We start from the raw sequence: 24136 nt of genomic DNA, 5'->3' as shown, positions 1-24136 counted from the left end.
TAGTCTTGTATCAGGGTTGCCAACTTTGGTCAGCTGGCTGGCGTGAGATTTTCAATATGAGACAGTCTGCACACACATTTTCATGTATATAACAGTTTTATTACCTTGTAAATAGTCTGCAGAGTTTGCAGACTACTCCAATAGTCTGCAGAGTTTGCAGACTACTCCAATGCTTATGATGTAGCAAATTTCAGGTTGATAAAGAAATAATTTTGATTTGACTTCAGATTTCTTACATGTGCCTGAGAGTCTGAAAGCATGTGTCATGCCAGATATGTGAGCGTTGGCAACCCTGCTTATATGCTTGTATTACCTGTGCAAATAGTTTATGTAACTCTGTTGTTCAGTCGGTGTGTCTGTAATACTAAACTGTGTCACTTTGTAACCCCCTACAGTATGCAAGTACACGGTCCATGAGCGCTGTGTTTCCAAGGACATCGCTGCCTGCATCAGCACCTACGCCAAGTCCCGCCGGGATACAAGCGTAAGTCCAGGGAGCGCCTGAGTGTGGAGGCCAGCATTAATGTCATTACAGCCCCTATTATTATGGCCGTTACATTTACATAGATCCTAGGATTAGGACCTGGAGGAAGCATCCGGTATCATTGTTCACTAAAGTTCAAATTAAAATTCAATAAGCATTTCCTCTTATGATTTGTTATACAAAAAATCTTGTGCCAGAAATAGTGTATTTCATATTTTGTTGTGTACACTCCTTTCAATCCATAACCAGCTCGCCTCCAAGCGCAATGCAGTGTGCCAGTGTGTTGTTTATACCTCAAAAACCGGTGGTTAAGGGTTTAGCAACGACCCATATGAGGTGGTCCTGGGAGCTCACACTACAGGCTGAATTCAGTCTTGCCTCACTTGCCCGTACTGACCGCCGACCCCGCCTGTCACCCCCCGGTCTTGTGCAGGTGATGCAGCACGTGTGGATGGAAGGCAACTCAGCCACCAAATGTGACCGCTGCCACCGGAGCATCAAGTGTTATCAGGGCCTGACCGGTCTGCACTGTGTGTGGTGCCACATCACTGTGAGTGTGTGAAGCAGCTAGTCCTCAATAACTCCATATGATGGACCCAGAGCCTGGGCTAACAAAATGATACATAAAATAAATAAATGAATAAAACAAAAAAGCAGCCAGATACAGTATAAAACAAATGCGATAGAGAAGGAAGCCATTTACATTTACAGCATTTAGCAGATGCTCTTATCCAGAGCGACTTCCATTTTTCTAAATTCAGTATATTATATGATGTCCTTTAGTTAATGTAGGTTGTGTGTTATGTTTTACTGCATGCATGCTTGTTAAAAGTGAGGTGTTTTATTTATAAATTAAATTGTGCTGCAAATGCACATACAGCTGGAAGGATATGGGCAGCAAACCATGCATCTTCTAATGGGGTCCATTAAAACAAGGAACCACTAAATCACAATCAGTTTTATTCAAGGATTGTTGGCATGACTGTTGCAACGGCAGACACTGTAACGGTTCACAGAGCATTGCAGGCCAAAGCACCATTGCACTGTATTAGTGCAAAGGCCTGCAGCTACTACAGGGACTACAAGCTGCAGACAAATGCCATTAAGTGGAGTCATGGTAAAAACTAGCATCCCATCCAGGGTGAATCACTGCCTCGTCTTTGTTGTCTGGGACAGCCTCCAGGTGCCCTGTACTGGATAAGCGGTTTGAAGATGGATGGATGATAGAATTCATTACTGTTAGGGTTGGTGCTGATGATTCTGTATGTGGGAGGTGTTGCCATCTTGTCTGAGTATGTTGAGACGTATGCATTGTTGATTTGCTAATGGCTCTTCAGATAATGGATAATGTAGGAGAGAAGCAGGCCAAAGTAATATACTGCTCTAGAGGCCGATTAAATATAAATGTGAGCTTTCGAATTAGCTGGTCACCATTGAGCTTTAATACTGGATCAGGGCCTGCTGCTCTTTTGCCATTTCATATAGATCTTGTGGACATCCTGTCCTCTGGTTCTTAAACAGCTTGTGGACCTCCTCTCCTATGGTTCATAAAGAGCTTGTGGACCTCCTCTCCTATGGTTCATAAAGAGCTTGTGGACCTTCTGTCCTCTGGTTCTTAAAGAGCTTGTGGACCTCCTGTCCTCTGGTTCTTAAACAGCTTATGGACCTCCTCTCCTATGGTTCTTAAAGAGTTTGTGGACCTCCTCTCCTATGGTTCTTAAACAGCTTGTGGACCTCCTCTCCTATGGTTCTTAAACAGCTTGTGGACCACCTTGGCCTTTGGATCAGCATCGATTAGTAGTTGTACTGGTTGAATGGTCAGTGTTATTGGGCAGGTAAACTGAAGGTAAATCTGGTTTATATTAAAATGCTTTAATAATACTTTGTTTATTATTCCTTTGGAAAGCTTTGCATCAAAAGCACGGATCACAAAATAGTTTCACAGAATAAGTGTGATTTTAAAAATCCCACCACCAGAGGGCCTTCTGCCCTTTTCTGTGGACACACATGATGTTCTTCAGCATTTAATGTTTTTACTATTCAGTTTTTACTATTTTATTTTGCCTATATTTTGATCATTTTTGTGCAAAACATAAAGCATTCATGTGCAATCGTTTAAGATTGAAGTATTTAATGCTACAAGCACAGTAAACAGTCAGTTGCACTGTGCTATAAAAATCTTACTCTGCATGCCCAACCAATAAACACAAATAAACTCCACAATAAAGCACAAATACAAATAAAAGTGCCTAAATAAAACAATAAGTACGCATAGATTTATGAAAATAAACATATATACATAGTGCAAGTGTACAATGAAAACAAAGCAAATATTGTGAGTAATAAGATACAGCCTCCTCAGGTGGGGGCGATATGTAATGGAGATTATCTGACTTTTGAAATAGTTTCAGTGAATGATACTCTAAACCTTGTTTGCACCAACTATGTTGGTGGTCTGCATTATCAATTATCCCTTATTTATTAGCACCAATTTTTACAAACACTAATTGCTTAAGCAGAGAGTGGTAACGATTCATTAAAAAAGTATGCCTGCATGGAGAAATTTGAACAAAAAGTCATTTCCTTCTCTTGATAAAAGGTTAGTGTTAGCAGCCTATGGCATTATTAGTCTGAAAATTTTTATTTTCTTCATGTACTCATTTGTTATTAAGTCATCTACACATGTAGTATTCATACTCCTTTTCCGAAATGAAATACAATAGCCAGTCTCCATTTTCCATTACTTGACAAACCTCTCTTACAGCTGACACCCCGTTTAAATAGCATGTCGTTCCAATTGATGAACATTCCTGTCATGGTATTTGCTATTTTCTGCTGCAGATAAATGTATTGCTTCCTGCCTTCGTTTTGGTTTATTTTCAGCGTGGGGTAAAACATGCCATTCGGCGTAAAACAAAGCTTCACCATGGCAACACAAAAATACCACTGGTTGTCAGATTCTTCTCTATTATTAAAGTTATTTCAGGACAGAAACGCCTGAGCTTTTTTTACGCAGAGCGCTGACGCCTCCTGCCGCTATGCTGTTTTGGGAACATCCAGTTCAGTGAGACACTGTAGTGACAGGCACTGCCCACACAGGGATGAATATTTGGAAGAGAGGCCAGATCTTTATTACGGAACCTGCAGTGGATTTTCACATGTTAGCTTCGTAGGTGATGTGACCCATTGAGATTGCTGGCCTGACTGGGTGCTGCAGGTCACCTCACCGTCTTCATCCACCCTCAGCTCCACAACCGGTGTGCGTCAAGCGTGAAGCTGGAGTGTGACGGGGGGACGCTGAGGGACCACACCCTGCTACCTTCCTATATCTGTCCTGTGGTGCTGGTGAGCTCCATTATCTGCACCTCACTCCACAAATAGACACACTCACCCCTCTAGTGGCCATCTGTGTGAAGAGCACACTGTTGTCATGGCTGACCTGGGTAAATGCTTACGTCATTCTCAGCAACGGGATGAAAAAGTCCTAAAATGTGTCAAAATAGATAGAAACCTAGTGCCAATGCTGATGGTTTATAGCAAAATTTACTGTGATTTGTGATCTAAAGGCCACAAAATACCTTTGACTGTTTCATGTGATGTAGTTCCTGTATTGTGTAGACAGACAGATCAAATTATAACCCTAAACCTAATTTTCAAGTTTGTCATCTCAAGTTTATTAGTCACCGGTCATTAGCTGGGGTGACTTTTATGTTTTGAACAGATAAGGGTTTGCTGTGATTCACATTCGCATTTGGGACAGTCCTGAGAATGAGGAAAGTGCTCTTTTTTCAAGTGCACTATTTAAGATATAAAACTACAGCCCTGAAGCCAAGAAAGTGAATCAGCATTTTCTGCCTTTTTGTTGTTGTCTTGTTTCTGAGTTTCTGAGGTCCTGGTGTTTGAATGCTGTCTGCCTACCTGCCTGTCTGTCGCCCTGTCTGTCTGCCTACCTGCCTGTCTGTCGCCCTGTCTGTCTGCCTACCTGCCTGTCTGTTGCTCTGTCTGTCTGCCTACCTGCCTGTCTGTTGCTCTGTCTGCCTACCTGCCTGTCTGTCGCTCTGTCTGTCTGCCTATCTGCCTGTCTGTCTGTCTGCCTATCTCCCCATCTGTCTGTCTGTTGGTCTGTCTGCCTATTTCCCTGTCTGCCTACCTGCCTGTCTGTCGGTCTGTCTGCCTATGTCCCTGTCGGTCTGTCTATCTGTCTGTCTGTCTGCCTATCTCCCTGTCTGTCTGCCTGGCCTCCTGCCTGTCTGTCTGTGCACAGGAGCGCCATTCTGGCATGAAGCGCCCTGAAGGAGAGTCTCCACCCAGCATGAGCCCTGAGGACCTCAGCCAGAACTTTAAGTTCACTGGAGATGGACAAGGACTTCAGGTGATCAAATTAGCCATTCAATTCAGAACAGAGGTTGCCAGGATTTTGCAGTGTGTATCTGTGTGTGTCTTTCTGGTAAAATTGGTCTCCTGTCTAGGTCACCCCACTGCAAGGAACACACCCTCTCCTAGTCCTGGTTAATCCAAAGAGTGGCGGTAGGCAGGGTAAGAGGTGAGTTTCCATTCCTGAGGGCCATGCTAAAATACATCTTCCCTTAAGCCAATGTAAGCATCTTGATTTAACCAGGCAGCATCACTTTTTAATGAATATTTGCGTCAGTTTTTACTGAGTAGTGTTTTTCAAAATTAAACACATAAAGCTTATTTTTTTAAATGTTAATATCCATCTGTCTGTCTATCTATGTATTTATCTATCTAAACATCTCTACTTGGCATGGTAATGACAGATGGAGAATATAATATTGTTGAGTGGGATTCCTCAACAATAAGCACCCCTGTGTCTGTTATTATGAGTAGGACTGACCCTGGCGCTCCCCTGTGTCTGTGATTATGAGTGGGACTGACCCTGGCGCTCCCCTGTGTCTGTGATTATGAGTGGGACTGACCCTGGCGCTCCCCTGTGTCTGTGATTATGAGTGGGACTGACCCTGGCGCTCCCCTGTGTCTGTGATTATGAGTGGGACTGACCCTGGCGCTCCCCTGTGTCTGTGATTATGAGTGGGACTGACCCTGGCGCTCCCCTGTGTCTGTGATTATGAGTGGGACTGACCCTGGCGCTCCCCTGTGTCTGTGATTATGAGTGGGACTGACCCTGGCGCTCCCCTGTGTCTGTGATTATGAGTGGGACTGACCCTGGCGCTCCCCTGTGTCTGTGATTATGAGTGGGACTGACCCTGGCGCTCCCCTGAGTCTGTTATTATGAGTGGGACTGACCCTGGCGCTCCCCTGAGTCTGTGTTTATGAGTGGGACTGACCCTGGCGCTCCCCTGTGTCTGTGATTATGAGTGGGACTGACCCTGGCGCTCCCCTGTGTCTGTGATTATGAGTGGGACTGACCCTGGCGCTCCCCTGTGTCTGTGATTATGAGTGGGACTGACCCTGGCGCTCCCCTGTGTCTGTGATTATGAGTGGGACTGACCCTGGCGCTCCCCTGTGTCTGTGATTATGAGTGGGACTGACCCTGGCGCTCCCCTGTGTCTGTGATTATGAGTGGGACTGACCCTGGCGCTCCCCTGTGTCTGTGATTATGAGTGGGACTGACCCTGGCGCTCCCCTGAGTCTGTGATTATGAGTGGGACTGACCCTGGCGCTCCCCTGAGTCTGTGATTATGAGTGGGACTGACCCTGGCGCTCCCCTGTGTCTGTGATTATGAGTGGGACTGACCCTGGCGCTCCCCTGTGTCTGTGATTATGAGTGGGACTGACCCTGGCGCTCCCCTGTGTCTGTGATTATGAGTGGGACTGACCCTGGCGCTCCCCTGAGTCTGTGATTATGAGTGGGACTGACCCTGGCGCTCCCCTGTGTCTGTGATTATGAGTGGGACTGACCCTGGCGCTCCCCTGTGTCTGTGATTATGAGTGGGACTGACCCTGGCGCTCCCCTGTGTCTGTGATTATGAGTGGGACTGACCCTGGCGCTCCCCTGAGTCTGTGATTATGAGTGGGACTGACCCTGGCGCTCCCCTGTGTCTGTGATTATGAGTGGGACTGACCCTGGCGCTCCCCTGAGTCTGTGATTATGAGTGGGACTGACCCTGGCGCTCCCCTGTGTCTGTGATTATGACTGGGACTGACCCTGGCGCTCCCCTGTGTCTGTGATTATGAATGGGACTGAACCTGTTGCTATGTTCCCTGTGGTTTTGCATTCTTTGTGCAGGGTGTTGCGCAAATTTCAGTACCTTCTGAACCCAAGACAGGTCTACAGTCTGGATCGAGCTGGACCTACTGCAGGGTGAGTCTTGTGACCTTTCCACGCGTTTCCAGAATTTCCCAAGGATGCTCCTTTCCAAGGTCAGGCTAAGAGAGACGAGACCCAATGTACTGTTTTGTTGACAGGCCTCCAGTATTGCTCCTCCCCATCTCGCTCTATCACCCTCTTCTCTGTTTACGTCTCTATTTTTTGACCCACACCTGTCTCTGACTGTATCTGTGATTAGGTATTCAGAACAGAAAGCCTTCACAGATGAGTGCCTTTAAATTTTATATAACAGGAGCCTTTCACCCAGGCAGTACTTGTAGTATGGGCTGTCTGGCTGTGAGCCACTTCCACTGGCAGCCCATGGCACCCTCTTCCTGCTCAGAATGGGCCTGATAAATCAGTTGTACAAATTAGTTGGTTGTCAGTAGCCTTTAGTTTCATTGAGCATTTCCTGGTGATGGACTGGCTGTCATTCATCAGGTCTGTGTTCACCCTTTGGGTCCGTGGCGGATGTGAATCAAGGAGCCGCATCTCAGCTGACCCCTGACCAGCAGTGGGTGGAGTACCTGAAATCCATACTCAAGTTAGAGGAGATACCTGTCCAGGGAATACAATTACTGGTGTCTTTAATAAGCCACTGCAGAAAAAATTTGGTTGCCCATACAAAATGTTAGAAGTCTTATGTAATATTCATTGTCAATAGAAACATATTAGAATAAAAGTATAAAGTACAATTTCTTTATAGTTGTAGTTGAAAGTTGCTAATTTTGTTAATACTAAGGTAAAATACAAAGTTCCCAAAATAATACTAAAGTAGACAAAGTAGATTCTCAAGTATGTGGTCCAAGCAAGCAGAGATACTGAATAATAACAGTCATGTCATCTCCATAGCAAAAGCCTAGAGAGCATCGCAAAACAACACACATACATCACAAGAATTATAACCAGACATTCAGCTCCTGTTATTATGTCAGAAGCCAGCTGGGTCTCTGAGCTGTGTTTCAAAGCAGCATTCCTGCTTCTCTTTAATCACGATCAGCTCTTTATGCCACAGATAAGGCTTACACAGGGCCTCCGTCTAACTGAACATCCAGCTACAAAAAATGGACACATTTGGAGCAACGTGGGCGTCAGGTACGGTGCCCACGGTTTGTCCCGTCAGAGCGCGTTTCCTTGGAAACGGCCCCGGTGTGCCGCTTGCGCAGTGTCGCTCTATGGTAAAAAGCAGCAGTGAGACACGTTGTTCAGAAAACTCTGCCAGTGAAGTAAGAGCATCCGTCTGCTCTTCCTCCTTCAGTCACGACACGGGCCCTTCGGAGTCGTGGCTGTACAGAGAGGACCTGTAAACGGAGGACGGTGACGCAGATATCTAATGAGAGAGAGAACGTTTAATAAAGAAGAGGCTGCAGAGGTCACAAACGTGACTAGGGGTTTCTTTTGGGTAACTACTCAGCACAGGCATGTCCTCAGATTCAGTATACAGCTAATTACATAAATTACCAATGAAGGCATTCAGGTTTGAATGAAAAGACAGGAGTGTCTTGAAAATGTGAAGCAGGTCACACCCTTTCAGTTTCTGACCACAGGCAGGTCCTCCTCAAACCCTCCCTCATTCTCCCTCATTGTAAAGGTCTACCTATATTGAGGCCCAGAGTAGAAGAAAATTCTCAAAATTAGGGCAAAATTTTGCAACTCATTGTGTCTGTATCTGCAGTAATACACATGCGTGTCTGTCTGTCTGGTCACATTTCTTGTGGGGTTAAATCAGTTCAGGGTTGGCACTGCACATAGACACCCTGGGGAGTCGAGTACCGACGGCACCCCCTGTTGTTCCCAGTGGTCCCTGGTGACATCGCAATATAAATGATGATGTCATAATGGTGAGGGGCCAGCCTTCCCCTGACTTCACCTTCTTGATGAGAAATACTCATTGTGCATAAAAAAGTACCCTCCATTCATTGAATGGCTGTGGACATTTAAAAAATGGTTAAATCAAGGTATGTAATTTAAGGTAATTTAATTGTCTATTTTTTTTCCTACCTTCTTTTCTTTCGTTAACCGTCATTTAATAATGACGCTTTGAATGCCTTTCATCTTTCTGTGATAATACATTAACCCTTGAATTTAATCTTGACCCTCTGTCCCATAAGCTGCTGCCATCACAGTGTTAAATTAGCACAGGAGATGCATGAGGTCAGCAGTGATGTAAAGCAGAACAGGCCGCGCAGTGTCATACACAGCCTGAAGGGGGCGCCCAACGCGATTAGACTGTAAGCCGTCTGCATGTCTGCTGCCCCTCTTTAGACTGAACTTCTTCCATGATGTGCCTGACTTCAGAGTTCTGGCATGTGGAGGTGACGGGACCGTGGGCTGGATCTTGGACTGCATTGGTAATAAATCCTTTGACTCACAGGGGTGGGGGGGGGGCACCGTTGGGGGTGGAGTGGGAGTGTTGAAGAGACTGCTTTTTGTTTGATACCCTTGGTGTCAACAGAAATAATGAAATGGAAGGAGAGAATAGGTCATTGTAAGAGGTGCGACTGATTTTCATCCAAACGCCCTACATACAAGCCGCCTATAAAACGGAACATGCAAAGCCCTTGGCTGTCTACTGGTGCCCAATTCCCCATGCAGATAGACAGCGTTGGGTTTACTCAGGCTTGGACAGGAGCCATGTGATGACAGAATCTTCCCTTAGGAGCTGTTCGTAGACCTGAGGCTGAATGTAAGAAAATGCCCCCTAACTGAAGGAGCACGATATGGCAGAATAAATAGTGCAGGTATATTTGGCATGAGGATGTCAAATGCTCAGCTTGTAAGACCTACTTAGACACACTGAGCATTATTTCTAACCTATTTTTAAGTTTTTCAGTGTATGCCATTTTTATACAGGCATCCCACTGCTTAGTCCTGTTTGCAGTATATTCATAACTAACCTTAAAAATACTAGCTTTTTTTGAAATTGATGGTATCATCCTCCACACACCCAATATAACGCCAACACACAACAGAGCTGTGGATTAGGAAAAAAAAAATTGCCTTGTGGAACAATTCGGTGTGTTTTTGCAGTGTACCAGGCCGTAAAATTTCACCAACCGTTTATCCACTTAGGTTTTTTTAGTAACCCGCAGGATACGCCGCGATATGGCCACACCGGGGACCGAGTGGCCCGGTTTCTGTGGCACAACTGCTTTGGGGCACTTACTTGTGTGAGTGTTCTATTTGGCATTGGTGTCCTATAAGCGAAAAGGCCCCAAAATGGCTCAAGCAGCTCCTGTCCCCATTACCCTGTCATCCATCTCACTGACCTGCTTCTCCGTCTACCTGCAGACAAGGCCAACCTTGGCAGGCATCCACCAGTCGCAATCCTGCCCCTGGGCACCGGGAACGACCTGGCGCGCTGCCTGCGCTGGGGTGGAGGTGAGCTGGGAGGATGGGGGTTGTGCCTCTGGACCTCCGGAGGGGGGGTCCATCTCTGTGTTGCCACGGAGTCACTCACAGCGACACTGAATGAATGTCGCGCTGTTGTTTTACATCGAGTGTTTGGGGCGCGTGTGGAGCCCGCTGTGAAAAGGCATATTATGGTGCTCCATCGAAACACTCGGCCTACAATAAATATCTGGAATAGCAGAGGCAGCAGCCAGAGTTCATAGAGTGAGTTCAGTGAGGCAGCTGGATTTGCAGAAAACACAACAACGAAAATGTTCAGATGCTGTGAGAATGTAGGAAGATTTTATTCGTGATTCAGAATGTTTTCACTTCACTGTTAGATACTCTGGACCTGGCAACTTCACAGCGTTCTGCTAGTTTGCGATGATTTAAGCTCATTCATAAGGCTTCCCTTACTGTAAACAGCACAGAAATGTATGATTAATGTGGCGTAGCTGGTAAGAGGCGTCACATGTAAGAGCCAATGAAGAACGGCATGTTAACGTGCTGCTTCATGTATATCAACCACACTTTGCACTGATTCCTCTGCTGTCATGGGACATGGACATGTAACATCATTGAAGGAACCCTAAATTCTCTTGCATACAGCTCCGCATTTTACAGGGGTGAATCCACAAGAAAGTCGGCTTCCTCCTGATAGACTCAAACACCTATGATGGCAAAGGTTGCCATGGTCCTGAAGCAGAAAAAAATTCCACTTCCTACTGTCTTTGAAATAAACATAGCAGTTCACTAAGTGGACACTGTCAAATTTATAGATGACTAACTAGCGGTTTTAGTAAACCAAACTCTAAACTAACCTAACCCCCACCACCCCCGATGATGTAACATCATTCTGCTAATCAGTGCCGGCAAGTGACTGAGAGGTTAGCCGGTTATCAGCATCGGTATTTGCAATATTAGAAAAATATTCTGCGCCAATAATTGTCACCATTTCTACTTCCTGTGTGTATGGCTTTTTCAGTCTCTGCATGGCAGTGACCATGTGTGGAAGATCTAATTTTTTTTCTCAGTTGGTCTGCGGGCATCAGAATCAGAAGGAATTTCTCTCTCGTTCATTCCCCTGTCCCACCTTCTGCAGGGTACGAGGGTAGCAGCCTGCTCAAAGTCCTGAGGGATATCGAGTACAGCACAGAGGTACTGTTGGACCGCTGGAACATTGACATTGTCCCCAGCAATAAGGAGGAAAAAGGTGACCCTGTTCCCTATAGCATCGTCAACAACTACTTCTCCATTGGAGTGGTGAGCATCTTTCTTCTGTGGTTGGTTCTGAAAATAGACCATATACCCATACAGCACTTTGGCGTTCTCCACGTAAAGTAGTCCTTCTGACCATGCTGTGTATGTTTTTGTGTATTTTATTGCATTGCAGACTTTTAAAATATTATTTAGAGCAATTAATTGGAGTGGAAGGCAGCTGTGTATACCTTGAGTACTGTTGCTCAGATACATGGTTTTGCAGAAAATACATATCATATGCATAAATAAATATTGAGTTAAATATCAATATCTCATACAGCTAGAATATATGCATGTATATTCATAAATATGTTCATGTCTGCATACAAATATATGTTCAGTCTCTCTAAGTGCAGTAACCATTCTAAACACATTTGTACATTTGTGATGTTCAATACGTACAAGTCTGTTTCATAATATGCAACATTACAAAGAATTTGCTGCAAATTTACAGAAGCACTGAATAGAAATAGAAATAGAATAGTAATAGAAATAGAATAGAATAGTAATAGAAAGTTAAAAAACCGAGACAAAAACCCAGTGACGACATAAGTTACAATGAGAGAGAGCAAAAGAAGCCTTTTTTCTCTAAAATGTTGTGTTCCAAGAATCCCTCCATTTCAATGATGTTTCATGTGATCAGGACTTTTTATTATACTGTACTAAAAAGGTCTTCATGAAACCCATGCAGTTATTTGAAAGCATATGCATGAATTTATTACAATATGTCTAGAAAACTATTAAATAAATAAATACAGTTGGTTCTTTCTGTTTTGCACCCATGTCCCCATGGGGGGTGCAGAAGGCAACACATCTGAGTTTCACACCCATACAGTGGCACCTTCACTGGCACTACCAGTCAGGCAATGCTCTACAGGAAGTTAGAGGCAGACACTTGCGGACCCCACACGGGTTCCAAACTACAAAGCACATTTAGGTGTTGGCAGAACTCAGAGTTATGTTATTATAAGCTTGGCTTGAACACTTTTAGTGTGTGACTATAGTTCTTGATTCAGGTGACTACAGCCACTGTCACTCTCATTTGCTTCTTCCTGCTGCTATACTCTAAGGCTCGACAAAGCGAGCCCCATGTCTGCTTCACTAGAGCCACACATCTGCTTCACCAGAACCAGTAACCAGGCTCGTTTTATGGACCAACAAAGCAAGCCCCATTTCTGCTTCACCAGAGCCAGTAACCAGGCTCGTTTTACGGCCCAACAAAGCGAGCCACACATCTGCTTCACCAGAACCAGTAACCGGGCTCGTTTTATGGTCCAACAAAGCGAGCCCCATTTCTGCTTCACCAGAGCCAGTAACCAGGCTCATTTTACGGCCCAACAAAGCAAGCCCCATTTCTGCTTCACAAGAGCCAGTAACCAGGCTCGTTTTACAGCCCAACAAAGCAAGCCCCACTTCTGCTTCACTAGAACCAGTAACCGGGCTCGTTTTACGGCCCAACAAAGCGAGCCACACATCTGCTTCACCAGAACCAGTAACCGGGCTCGTTTTATGGCCCAACAAAGCGAGCCCCATTTCTGCTTCACCAGAGCCAGTAACCAGGCTCATTTTACGGCCCAACAAAGGAAGCCCCATTTCTGCTTCACAAGAGCCAGTAACCAGGCTCGTTTTACAGCCCAACAAAGCAAGCCCCACTTCTGCTTCACTAGAGCCAGTAACCAGGCTCGTTTTACGGCCCAACAAAGCGAGCCCCATTTCTGCTTCACCAGAGCCAGTAACTGGGCTCGTTTTATGGCTCAACAAAGCGAGCCCCACTTCTGCTTCACTAGAACCAGTAACCGGGCTCGTTTTATGGCCCAACAAAGCGAACCACTCATCTACTTCACTAGAGCCAGTAACCGGGCTCGTTTTATGGCCCAACAAAGCGAGCCACTCATCTGCTTCACTAGAGCCAGTAACCGGGCTCGTTTTACGGCCCAACAAAGCGAGCCCTATTTCTGCTTCACTAGAGCCAGTAACCGGGCTCGTTTTACGGCCCAACAAAGCGAGCCCTATTTCTGCTTCACTAGAGCCAGTAACCAGGCTTGTTTCATGGCCCAACAAAGCAAGCCCCACTTCTGCTTTACTAGAACCAGTAACCGGGCTCGTTTTATGGCCCAACAAAGCGAGCCACTTATCTGCTTCACTAGAGCCAGTAACCGGGCTTGTTTTATGGCCCAACAAAGCGAGCCACACATCTGCTTTACCCAGTAACCAGGCTCGTTTCATGGCCCAACAAAGCAAGCCCCATTTCTGCTTCACTAGAACCAGTAACCGGGCTCGTTTTATGGCCCAATAAAGCGAGCTACACATCTGCTTCACCAGAACCAGTAACCGGGCTTGTTTTATGGCCCAATAAAGCGAGCCACTCATCTGCTTCACCAGAGCCAGTAACCGGGCTCATTTTATGGCCCAACAAAGCAAGCCATACATCTGCTTTACTAGAACCAGTAACCGGGCTCGTTTTATGGCCCAACAAAGCGAGCCACTTATCTGCTTCACTAGAGCCAGTAACCGGGCTTGTTTTATGGCCCAACAAAGCGAGCCACACATCTGCTTTACCCAGTAACCAGGCTCGTTTCATGGCCCAACAAAGCAAGCCCCATTTCTGCTTCACTAGAACCAGTAACCGGGCTCGTTTTATGGCCCAATAAAGAGAGCCACACATCTGCTTCACCAGAACCAGTAACCGGGCTTGTTTTATGGCCCAATAAAGCGAGCCACTCATCTGCTTCACCAGAGCCAGTAACCGGGCTCATTTTATGGCCCAACAAAGCAAGCCACACATCTGCTTCACCAGAGCCAGTACCCGGGCTTGTTTTATGGCCCAACAAAGCGAGCCACTCATTTGCTTCACTGGAGCCAGTAACTGGGCTTGTTTCATGATTTGTCTAATTTTATGCTGTAGGTTGTTTTTTTCCTGCTAGTGTACACTGGTGAGGATTCTCATACCACTCATCTAGTACACAATACATTTATTTTAACCAGTGCCAAAAAGGAAAGGGCAACTTTCTGCTCTGTCCTTTCCTCCCTGATGCCATCTCTGTACTGAGTACTGTCTTGGGATCTCAGCATATTGTGTTTTTACAAAGGCAACATCATTTATATTTCTATGCATTAAATTTCTATAAATAACATTCTTGCTTATGACTAAGAATATTTTTAGATAAGATTGTAGGAGGTTTTAATTTTTTTTTCTATCCAAAGTTTGAGGTTGCCTTTAAATGATGCCAAAAATATAAGACATTAAGTCAGTTGAGTTGCATCTTGGTGGGAGTACTCACTAGGGTCAGCAAACATTCCCATAACTCTCTTGCAACCTTCACAAAGATAGAGACTGGATGCTTGCTGGGGTGTTACACAGCATCCAGATGTTATACGACTGCGCCTACTGTTCACTCAGGCCAAGGGCACCAGTGCCATAAACCCAAAATGTCGATACTGAGTGATGGAGATGCGTGAGATTGTGTGACAGTACAATCAACAATGGCCCCTATTCACCACACCACGCTGGTGCTTTCCAGCTAGAAAGCAAAGACAGGGAGGCTGGTGAGAAGGACAATGCCCCGACTATTGATGGTGCACATTGTGTAGCTATTCTAGAGAGTTACTGGTGTCAGGAGGAGTGACACGTTGGATGGGGCAACCATTGTCACCTGAACCCCTGACACCCCATTGTACTAAAAATAATGACTTTCGTTACCGTAATGTCAGCCTTCACCACAGGAAACACCTGAACATGAGAGGCGTTAATGCTACTGCTAATGTGACGTTTCTGAAATATTGGCCTTGAGTGGCTTGAGTGTTTAATACATTTTCAATGTACTGTATTTTTTCACGTTATGGAAAGCATCTACCTTTTATGACAGAGACGTTGTGTAGCATTTTAAGTTACTATTTCTACTAGTTGGTGTGATATTGAACTCAAGCAAACCTTTTAAGTTCAGCTTTTATCTTCTTGTGATTGTGTCACCATGACAGGCTGCAAAAGGGTAGCATCGGAACGGGAAATGCATGGGAAATCATGCTATACAATAGTGGTTTGTTTTCTAGCAATGGCACCCAAGCACATAGAACATAATGTGCTTAGTGATGGATCACTAACACAGACACACCCTGGACCACCAGGATCAGGGCTGGAGCGCAGAGCAGCCAAGCACAGGTTTATGGAGTTTTCTTCATCTTCACACTGTAATTTGCATGTTGCGAGCATCATACTTTGAAACTTGGGACCTGTTACCCAGCCACGTTTCTGCAACAGCAGCTCGTCTCTGCGGATGGGGACCCATTCACCAGGTTAACCAGAGGCAGCACAGAGGGCAGAGCTCAGTGCTTCGTATGAGTGGGTGGGGGGGCAGTTTACCACAGCTGGGCCGGGCTGTTTTTAGCCAGCACAAGCTGACCAGCTGAAAGCGAGAGTGTTAGCACACAGACTGAAGGTCAGGGGGAGTATCAGTGGCAGGAAGTACACAGCTGCCAGACTCGGCCCAGGTTACCGCGGCAATAAGGAACATGCTGAGTGACACCTGGCTGGCCGGTACAAACCGGCCGGTAGAAAATTACAGAGATGAGGAAAGGCCAGTATAACAGGCGGGTTAGAGTTAGGTCTGTTTAATGGCGGTGGGATAGAGTTACACTTGTTGAATTCTAACAGTTGCGGGAAGTCATGTTTTTTTAATGATGTATTCTTACTAATATGTTGTTTTCATTGTATATAATTTGGTAGGCTCTGGTGCTGCTCCTTAAGATGGGGAATTGAGTTTTCTTTGAAGGATAAGCTGCAGAAGCACTGGATAAATAATGACATCGACTCCCTTCCACTTCAGCCCATTTTGTTGGCTTTTCATCATCCTCATAACAGACACATGTTCTGGTACTTTCTGAATGCATGACACATGAGGAATGCATCCTGTGTGATTTTCAGCTGAAATACTCAGCGAATCAATATATTCTTGCATACCTGGATTTCTACCTGGGTGGCTATACTGATATCAATAGAGTGGTCCTATGTACTGTAAGATGAGGTTGTTAGCAGTTAGCTGCCAATGTGCTTTTACATTTACCTGTTGTCTAAAGTGACCTTGATCACTGACACTGGGGATCATGTGGGGGGGTGGGATATGAGAGAAGCGGATGATGACATTACAGAGACATGCTTTGATGTGACTCCGGCCACACAGTGCCAAAGTCAGACCAGCAAAGTGCTTTTATTTTTCTCCACCCCCACCCTGGGGCACAGTGAAGGTGACATTTTCTCTACGCTTGAATGTTTTCTCCCTTCTGCTGAAAAGTTCAACAACAAAACAACCTTCACTGCAGCGGCTGTGGAAGGCGATGGCAAATGCCACTTACGGTCAGGTGACACCGTGTGGGTGAGCTTGGGGACAGTCTCAGTACGCCAGGGCTCCAGGGTATGGTTTTGGAGACCTTCGTCTATTTGTCATCAGCCCTGAAAAGGAATCACCCTCACTGTCCTCTGTGCCACAAAATACACAAAAACATGCACAAGGCTATCCAGCATGTTGTAAACTTACCCCTGGCTTACGTAATCACACTGGATCTCCTGTATATGAGACTTTGTCATTGATCTTCGCAAAATAAAGCTCTTCCAAAAATGGAGTAATTACTAACTGAATACTGTTACATGTTCATTTAATTGAGCTCTATTGGCTCAGTGCCACACAGCCATATTCACTGGTTTGAGTGGAAGTTCTCTGTTTTTTCAAAAGTATCTTTAGATAAGCAAGAGGGCAAATTAAGTATTATCCGACTTCTTACATCATCAAATCAGACATATTTTATGTTGGGGGCCGAGAATCTCGATCCGTCGAGGGCCACATTGTTGGTTTTCCATTACCACAGTGAAAAATGGCATGCAGGAACCAGAGCGACTGGTTAAGCGGTATGCCTTCAAGTTCTAGAAGAATGCTTCATGTGTGCTGTTTATAAATGTTTTTCATTTATAGTAAATGTTGTAATGGATGAAATACCAGTGGAGAGGCAGGTGGCTGCTGAGGGGCTTGCTAATGTTCTCCTGCACTTCATTGGTGTATCACCTTCACAGCAGTAGCTGCATTATGCAAATAGCTCCTTAGTGGCTATTGAATTTCCGTTTTCTGGCATTTTTTAAACCTGTCAGATTTCTTTGGTCAGTAATAGTTTTCAAGTGGTTTGTATTTGTGCTCTTGTGGGCTTTGTTGTTGCATTTATAACTGGCCAGGTCATTTGCAAATCCAGAATCCTGCTGAGGTAAGATCAAGGTTACCATTGTTACATCAAGCTTGTTAATTGTCTTCATCTGATGGCATTTGGATGCTGTGGAGTAGATAAGGCTGCTTCGTACCTCTCTGGGCAAGCACAGCACTCACGTATCCACTCTGCGTATGCATACATGGAAACGTTCATAGTTTTCTGGTCAAGCCGCGTACTTTTCACATGCGCACAACGTGTTGTATTTATATTTTTAATAATAATGACATAAATTATTATTCTGATATTCCCTGCACACCTACCATAGCAGGGAGGTTTGTGTCCGTTTCCCTATGGCCCAATCCAAAGCTATACCCTTGGCACTCCACCTTCATTACCAGTCACACTCATTAGTCGCCCTCACAACACGTTCAATGCACCTAAACCGAAGGAAATTTTAGCAAGAAAGATTTGGGACAGACTCACCCTCGCCCTGCCTTTTTCAGTCTTCTTTACAGGAAAGAGGAAATGTGTTATCTTGTGAGAAATGGCTCCCTCATGGAGCTGTATTGGTGTTTCTTTAAATCAACAATATAGGAGTTACAGTGTAAACCGTTAATTGTGATCATGTCTGTCTGGGTGGAATTGGTCAGTATAAGTGGATGATCATTATAACCATTTTTTTCTTTATGTCTCAGGCAGATTACCATCTAAATGACATTTGTATTTTTATTACATGAGTAATAAGACAGCGTTGCTATTTAGTGAGGTCATTTGCCAGAATCAGATGGGTTACCGCAAGGCAAAGTAAACAAGTAAAAAAAAAACGTAGTTTTAATTTTTCTGTATGTTGTCATGTATAAAAAGACCCAATATGAACAATATGACCTCACATGATTACTTTAAGCGAATTTTTAAAACAGTATTGGTATAAGAATGATTCTCTCCCAGGCTTACATATAACCAGTTGATCACTATGACTGTTGGATGGTTTCCACTATATTAAGAAAACCAAGAAGTTTATCCACTGTGAGAAGATGAGGCTGATGTGGTCGTATCACACTGATTGAACAATCTGAAATATGTACAGATTTTAAGTTCATTTTATGTTACACACACACACAGGTTTGTAAATATATGTTTATGGGGACTCTCCATTCACTTCTATGGGGAAAACTTTAATCCCAACATGACAACCTTAACGCCTACCCAGCCCTAACCTTACCCATACAATATACAAGACTTTTGGCATTTTTACTTTTACTTTTTTGATTGCATTCACAGATCTTTGTGGGGACCTGAAAAATTATCCCCACAATGTCAAAAAGTTTTTATTACATTGTGGGGGACATTTCGTATATATAAATATAGGATAAGATAATATAAATATATAAATATAAATATAATATAAACCTAATCCACACACACACACAGTAGTCCGCCCCGTATCCGCGAGTGATACGTTCCAAGACCAAAACCGCGGATAATGGCAAACCATCCATGGACACCATACTGTATATAACGTAAATTTATACATTATAATGAATAGGCATTATTGTCATGCCTGTTCATCTTGTGAAAATGAACTTTATTAAAAAAAATGTCATATTCATAACATATGCTTGTTAATACTAACTTTTATTATAATATGTAATTGTGTTCTTACATTTATATGACAATACATCATCCTCAGCATTTTTATCTCGCTGTTCTGTTTCCTGTGTGCAAAGCATTGTGGGATATTGAAGTGGTAGGGGAGTTGCGTGAGCCCCCACCACTGCTGACTCGCTTCAGGGGGGCATAATGGAGCACTCCCCCTTAGCCCTTGCTGCTTTGAGACTCTTCAACATGGCGACAGGTCTTGAGGATGTGCAAACGAAGGCGGAGTGGTGAGGCGGAGTGTGTAGGGACCGGTTTGGGATTGGAGAGCCAGCTCACAGGGATGCCAACTTTGGTCAGCTGACTAGCGTGAGATTGGAGAAAAATATGCACTCACACACGCATTTACGCATGTATGTAGACGTTTTATTACCTTGTAAATAGTCTGTAGGGATTGCAAACTACCCCAACGCTTGTCAGAAGCATCCATGTTGGTATTTAAAGTGGACGCTAGCGAATCGATCATGCGCAGTGTGTCCAGAGCTGAGTGTACACCACTATGCGGACACAAATTTGCAGTGCAGTAGGTGCTCGTCCACGGAGGCGCACGGTGTCGTTAAACGCATCACAAACATTCAGCAGACGCGTCCGATAATACGTGTGCGGAGAAGTATGAACCAGCTTTTAGTTCTGCAGCAGTTAGCCTAGCCTTATATTTTTTACATCTTTCAGCCTGGCTTGGCCTTTTTCTTTCTTGGCACATTAGTGGAGAGTCAGCAATTGCCCGTCTTTTGTTTTACCTTCCTGTTAGAAATTGATTACACTTAGTAGGGTAGCACTAAATCATAACTCTAAGAAATGAAGAGCTGTTCTATAAACAGCAACAATACCCTGCAGCCATCAAGCCCCCCTACAAATGCTCTATATAAGTGCAAACTAATTGTACCAAATGCTGTCATAATCAAGTAATTAACAGTGCTGCCAAAGTCAGTCTGGACAACATCAAGGGAGCCAAACAGTGACTCTGCCTGTCTGTCCTGCTCTTTAGGACGCCTCCATTGCTCACCGGTTCCACCTGATGAGGGAGAAGCACCCGGAGAAGTTTAACAGCAGGTGAGAGGGACAAGCTGGAAGCCTAATGGGCTGGTAGGGCAGGAAGAACAAGTAGAAGAGCATGAAATATGGAGAGCTTCCAGAGGATTAAGCATTCCAGCGTGTTCCCTGACATGGTGTCAGACGATCCTCAGCACGAATGATGATGCTCAACATCGAGCAGCATCCCGAGAAAACGAGCAACTCGTGGCCAACGTCATTCAGCTTTCATGGTCTTAGAAATGAGAAATTGGTTTTTGCAAAGTGTATCAACTGTCCAGGAACACCAAACAGCAGTTTTTGTCCCAAAAATGCCACAGAACATATAATGTACAAAGCTAATGTACCAATGTAGCCACATTTAATGATTTAAAAATAACATAAACTGAGACAGAAACTCGTAATCTATTGGTTTGTGACCAGCCCGTCGTTCTCCTTCTTCCCACCATGGAGGTGCCTGCAGCCTTTAGTAGTGGCCGTTGAGGCGTGTGCAGTCATGAAGAATCTGTCTTGGGTGATGCCCTGCAATGACCCAGGCATCTGGGGCATGTGAGGAGATCTAGGGAGACAGAAGCTGAGGTGGACGTCTGCACACTAAAGTGAATGATTTGTTAGGGGTCCATTGACTGCTTAGAGGCACATGGTTAAGGTGGTTTAGGGATGTGTGGTGTTTTCAGATTGCACCACATCAAAGCTTCCCTTTTATTCAGTTTTTATTCAGAATTTTGGGTTAAAGAAAGAGACATAAGGCCAGATACAGGCTCACAAAGCTCTTTAGATCAATGCCAGGGTCTTAAAATGCAGTAATTACCCAAAATTAATTCCCTTGGAAACTCCTCTGAGTAGAGGGTAATTTATTTTTAGTCTTGCTGTAGACACATTTATTCAAAGAGACTATTTTATACCTTTGTTTGACAGCTGGCCTTCCACCCTGCATGAAGCATAATGACTGATGAACTGTACCTTCAGGAAAGATCAACACTTCAGCTTATAAGTTGGTTTGAATAATTTAGTCTCTTATAGAGAGTGGATTGTATAAGTTAAGCATTGCCAAGGCACATCTTTGTCATGGGTGCTAGAGCCTTTGGGATTTCAATTCTGCTGCTTGGACACCCCTCCTTTGTGTCTCGGGCAGGGTGTTGCATGTCCTCGTTCCTTTTGTGTCCCCCCCCCACGCCACCTCACCCCTTCCTCCACCTCAAGGACAATGAGGTATGTGTGAGGCTTGTCTCGTCCAGCAGGGGTATTCGACCACATATGGGACGGCCAGGTAGCTATTACTAGCTGGGGTGTTAATTATGGCTCATCTGGATGACAAAGACGACGGTGTGTAATGAGTGCCATCAGGGGCCTCGGAGGGCAGAAGACCCTTCAGGTTAAGGGGAGCTGCATTTATCTCCAGCCTTCAACCTGGCTGCCTTCCTGCTTTTATTATAATTGCAAAAGCAAGGTCTTAGTCAATGAGAATCCCAGAGCAGAATTACAGTTAGGAGCTGGATTGAAAAGCTGTTCTTATAGAGAGTATAAGGCCCTTTGGTCGAGAAAGATCCCTCTATTCTGGGAACACCTCAACCAATGAATTGCTCTGTCTCATCTGTGATCACTGTGCCGGTCTCCTGCATGTCCCTAATGCTCTTTTCAGTGTTTTACTTTGACTTAATAGCTCTACTGTCTCATTGGCTTCTTGCTATGTTTGTTCTGAATTGTGTAGCTCAGGCTCTGGTGCTAACTAGCACTTTGTTACTGGTTTCTCACTGGAAGCTCAGCCTAGCTGCACTGACCGCCTAGCTGGCCCCTTGATTCTCACTGAAAGCTCAGCCTAGCTGCACTGACCGCCTAGCTGGCCCCTTGATTCTCACTGGAAGCTCAGCCTAGCTGCACTGACCGCCTAGCTGGCTCCTTGATTCTCACTGGAAGCTCAGCCTAGCTGCACTGACCGCCTAGCTGGCCCCTTGATTCTCACTGGAAGCTCAGCCTAGCTGCACTGACCGCCTAGCTGGCTCCTTGATTCTCACAGGAAGCTCAGCCTAGCTGCACTGACCGCCTAGCTGGCCCCTTGATTCTCACTGGAAGCTCAGCCTAGCTGCACTGACCGCCTAGCTGGCTCCTTGATTCTCACTGGAAGCTCAGCCTAGCTGCACTGACCGCCTAGCTGGCTCCTTGATTCTCTCTGGATGCTCAGCCTAGCTGCACTGACCGCCTAGCTGGCTCCTTGACTCTCACTGGAAGCTCAGCCTAGCTGCACTGACCGCCTAGCTGGCTCCTTGACAGCTGTATGCTCGTGAGGTACTGTCTGCCTCATTTGTATGTGACTTTGGACAAACACAACTGCAGCATAAATAAATATAAGATGTAATGTAAATGATGAATTAATATACCATCCGGTTGGACTTTCTGGAAGCACAGTCTGTGTATCTGTTAATATAGAGAAGCTGGATTTAAAATATGTGCAATTTCTCTGTTTTCCATCTGCCTTATATAACATTTTCTGTTCCCATAACTGCTTTCTCTACGCAAACTAGCACATTCTGCTTTCTAGATGTTCAGCAGCCGGTGAGTCACCCCATAGTGCCTGTGCAGAGGCTCAGGCTAAGCAGAGAGATCCCTTTGTGTAAAGCACAGCATCTGGTGTGCACAAATATGCCTCAGCACCCAGCCCCTGCAACCGTGGCCCCCACCTTTCCTGGCTTTTCACCATGCGTTTGGGAATAGCTACTCAGCAAGCAGGACTTAAATGGGGGGGGGAGGGCAGTGATATGCCCTTAAGCCAAACGCCCTTCATTTTACTGACAAAGTTTAAGGTCTGGAGGTTGTAGAAATAAGGAAATATTATAAATGAAATGTATTGGCACTCCTCACTTAACGACCAAGTTCCATTCCTGTGTCATTAAGTGAATTGGTCGATGAGCGAGTAGCCGCCCCTTATGGATATTTCAAGCATAAGAATAGAGGAAATCAGCTCTAATACATTACTTAGGTTTGCATAATGTAAATACAGGTAATTGTTTTTATTTATTCTGAATGAAGAAAAGGTCTAACCGAGACATCAATTTGATCACATTGTTATAATTTGCATAACTCTGACATATTACAGAGCATAAAAATACAAAAAAATCAAAAATCATAAAAAAGAGCATAAAAAAAAAAATCTGCAAAAATGATACAAATTATGTACCAAAAAAATTGTGGGAACTGAGACTGAGAGGGTGATGCGAGATGAGACACTTGATGCTGAGGCGCCACGCTGCCGTTTCCATAACCAAAGTTCTCGTACACTGTACAATACCAACTGATGGGAGAGCTGGTCGTAAGTCCGGGCGGTCATTACATAGAGAGGTCGTTAAGTCAGGAGGACCTGAATGTTAAAATGGCGGTGTTCTCTCATGGCCTCGCTTCATTCCTGCCCCTCTACAGAGCTTTCCCTCCTCCACTCCGCCATGGTGCTCTGAGGAGAGGCCCCCTCCTCTGAGGGGCCGCGGGCCTGCAGGTGCGCCACAGGCTCCCTCTCTCTCAGCCCGCGCACGTGGGCTTGTGTTTCGTAACTCCTGCTCTGTCATGGCGCCCAGCCCGGCGTGTGTGTCAGTACGCCAGCGAGGCCACGTTGGGAACCTGCAGCGCCGTGTGAAGCCTGCAGAAAGCAGCTAAATATACACCCCACACCCCCACGCAGGGCTCCGTTCCATTAAAGCGCTTTATTTAGTGGCTTAGCTGCCATTTTACCCGTATATAGTCTTTTTCCCCTTCTTGCGCATACCTGCCCCCACAAGGAGGCGTCAGGAGGACGGATAGAGCTCTCAGTAGCTTCTGGCACATCCTTACAAGCAGTATCCTGAACC

The 24136-nt window shown here is 45.0% G+C and overlaps 1 protein-coding gene across 2 annotated transcripts in view; it reads left to right on the top strand.

Annotated features, from left to right (window-relative positions):
* LOC111851749 (diacylglycerol kinase beta-like) overlaps positions 1 to 24136 on the top strand; it is a 74219-nt gene that overhangs the window by 33233 nt on the left and 16850 nt on the right. The window contains exons 12-21 of one of the 2 annotated variants that reach the window (XM_072700270.1): positions 396 to 484; positions 918 to 1034; positions 3731 to 3829; positions 4374 to 4856; positions 4954 to 5027; positions 6693 to 6767; positions 9039 to 9124; positions 10065 to 10154; positions 11266 to 11426; positions 20257 to 20321. In XM_072700270.1, coding sequence (XP_072556371.1) covers positions 396 to 484; positions 918 to 1034; positions 3731 to 3829; positions 4374 to 4856; positions 4954 to 5027; positions 6693 to 6767; positions 9039 to 9124; positions 10065 to 10154; positions 11266 to 11426; positions 20257 to 20321 — 1339 coding nt within the window. The remainder of the gene's footprint in view (positions 1 to 395; positions 485 to 917; positions 1035 to 3730; positions 3830 to 4373; positions 4857 to 4953; positions 5028 to 6692; positions 6768 to 9038; positions 9125 to 10064; positions 10155 to 11265; positions 11427 to 20256; positions 20322 to 24136) is intronic. The other variant, XM_023826948.2, reaches the window with a different exon arrangement.

This window comes from Paramormyrops kingsleyae, chromosome 16, assembly GCF_048594095.1.
Source record: "Paramormyrops kingsleyae isolate MSU_618 chromosome 16, PKINGS_0.4, whole genome shotgun sequence".
NCBI classification, from domain to species: domain Eukaryota; kingdom Metazoa; phylum Chordata; class Actinopteri; order Osteoglossiformes; family Mormyridae; genus Paramormyrops; species Paramormyrops kingsleyae.
This window is presented reverse-complemented; position numbering and strand designations above follow the sequence as displayed.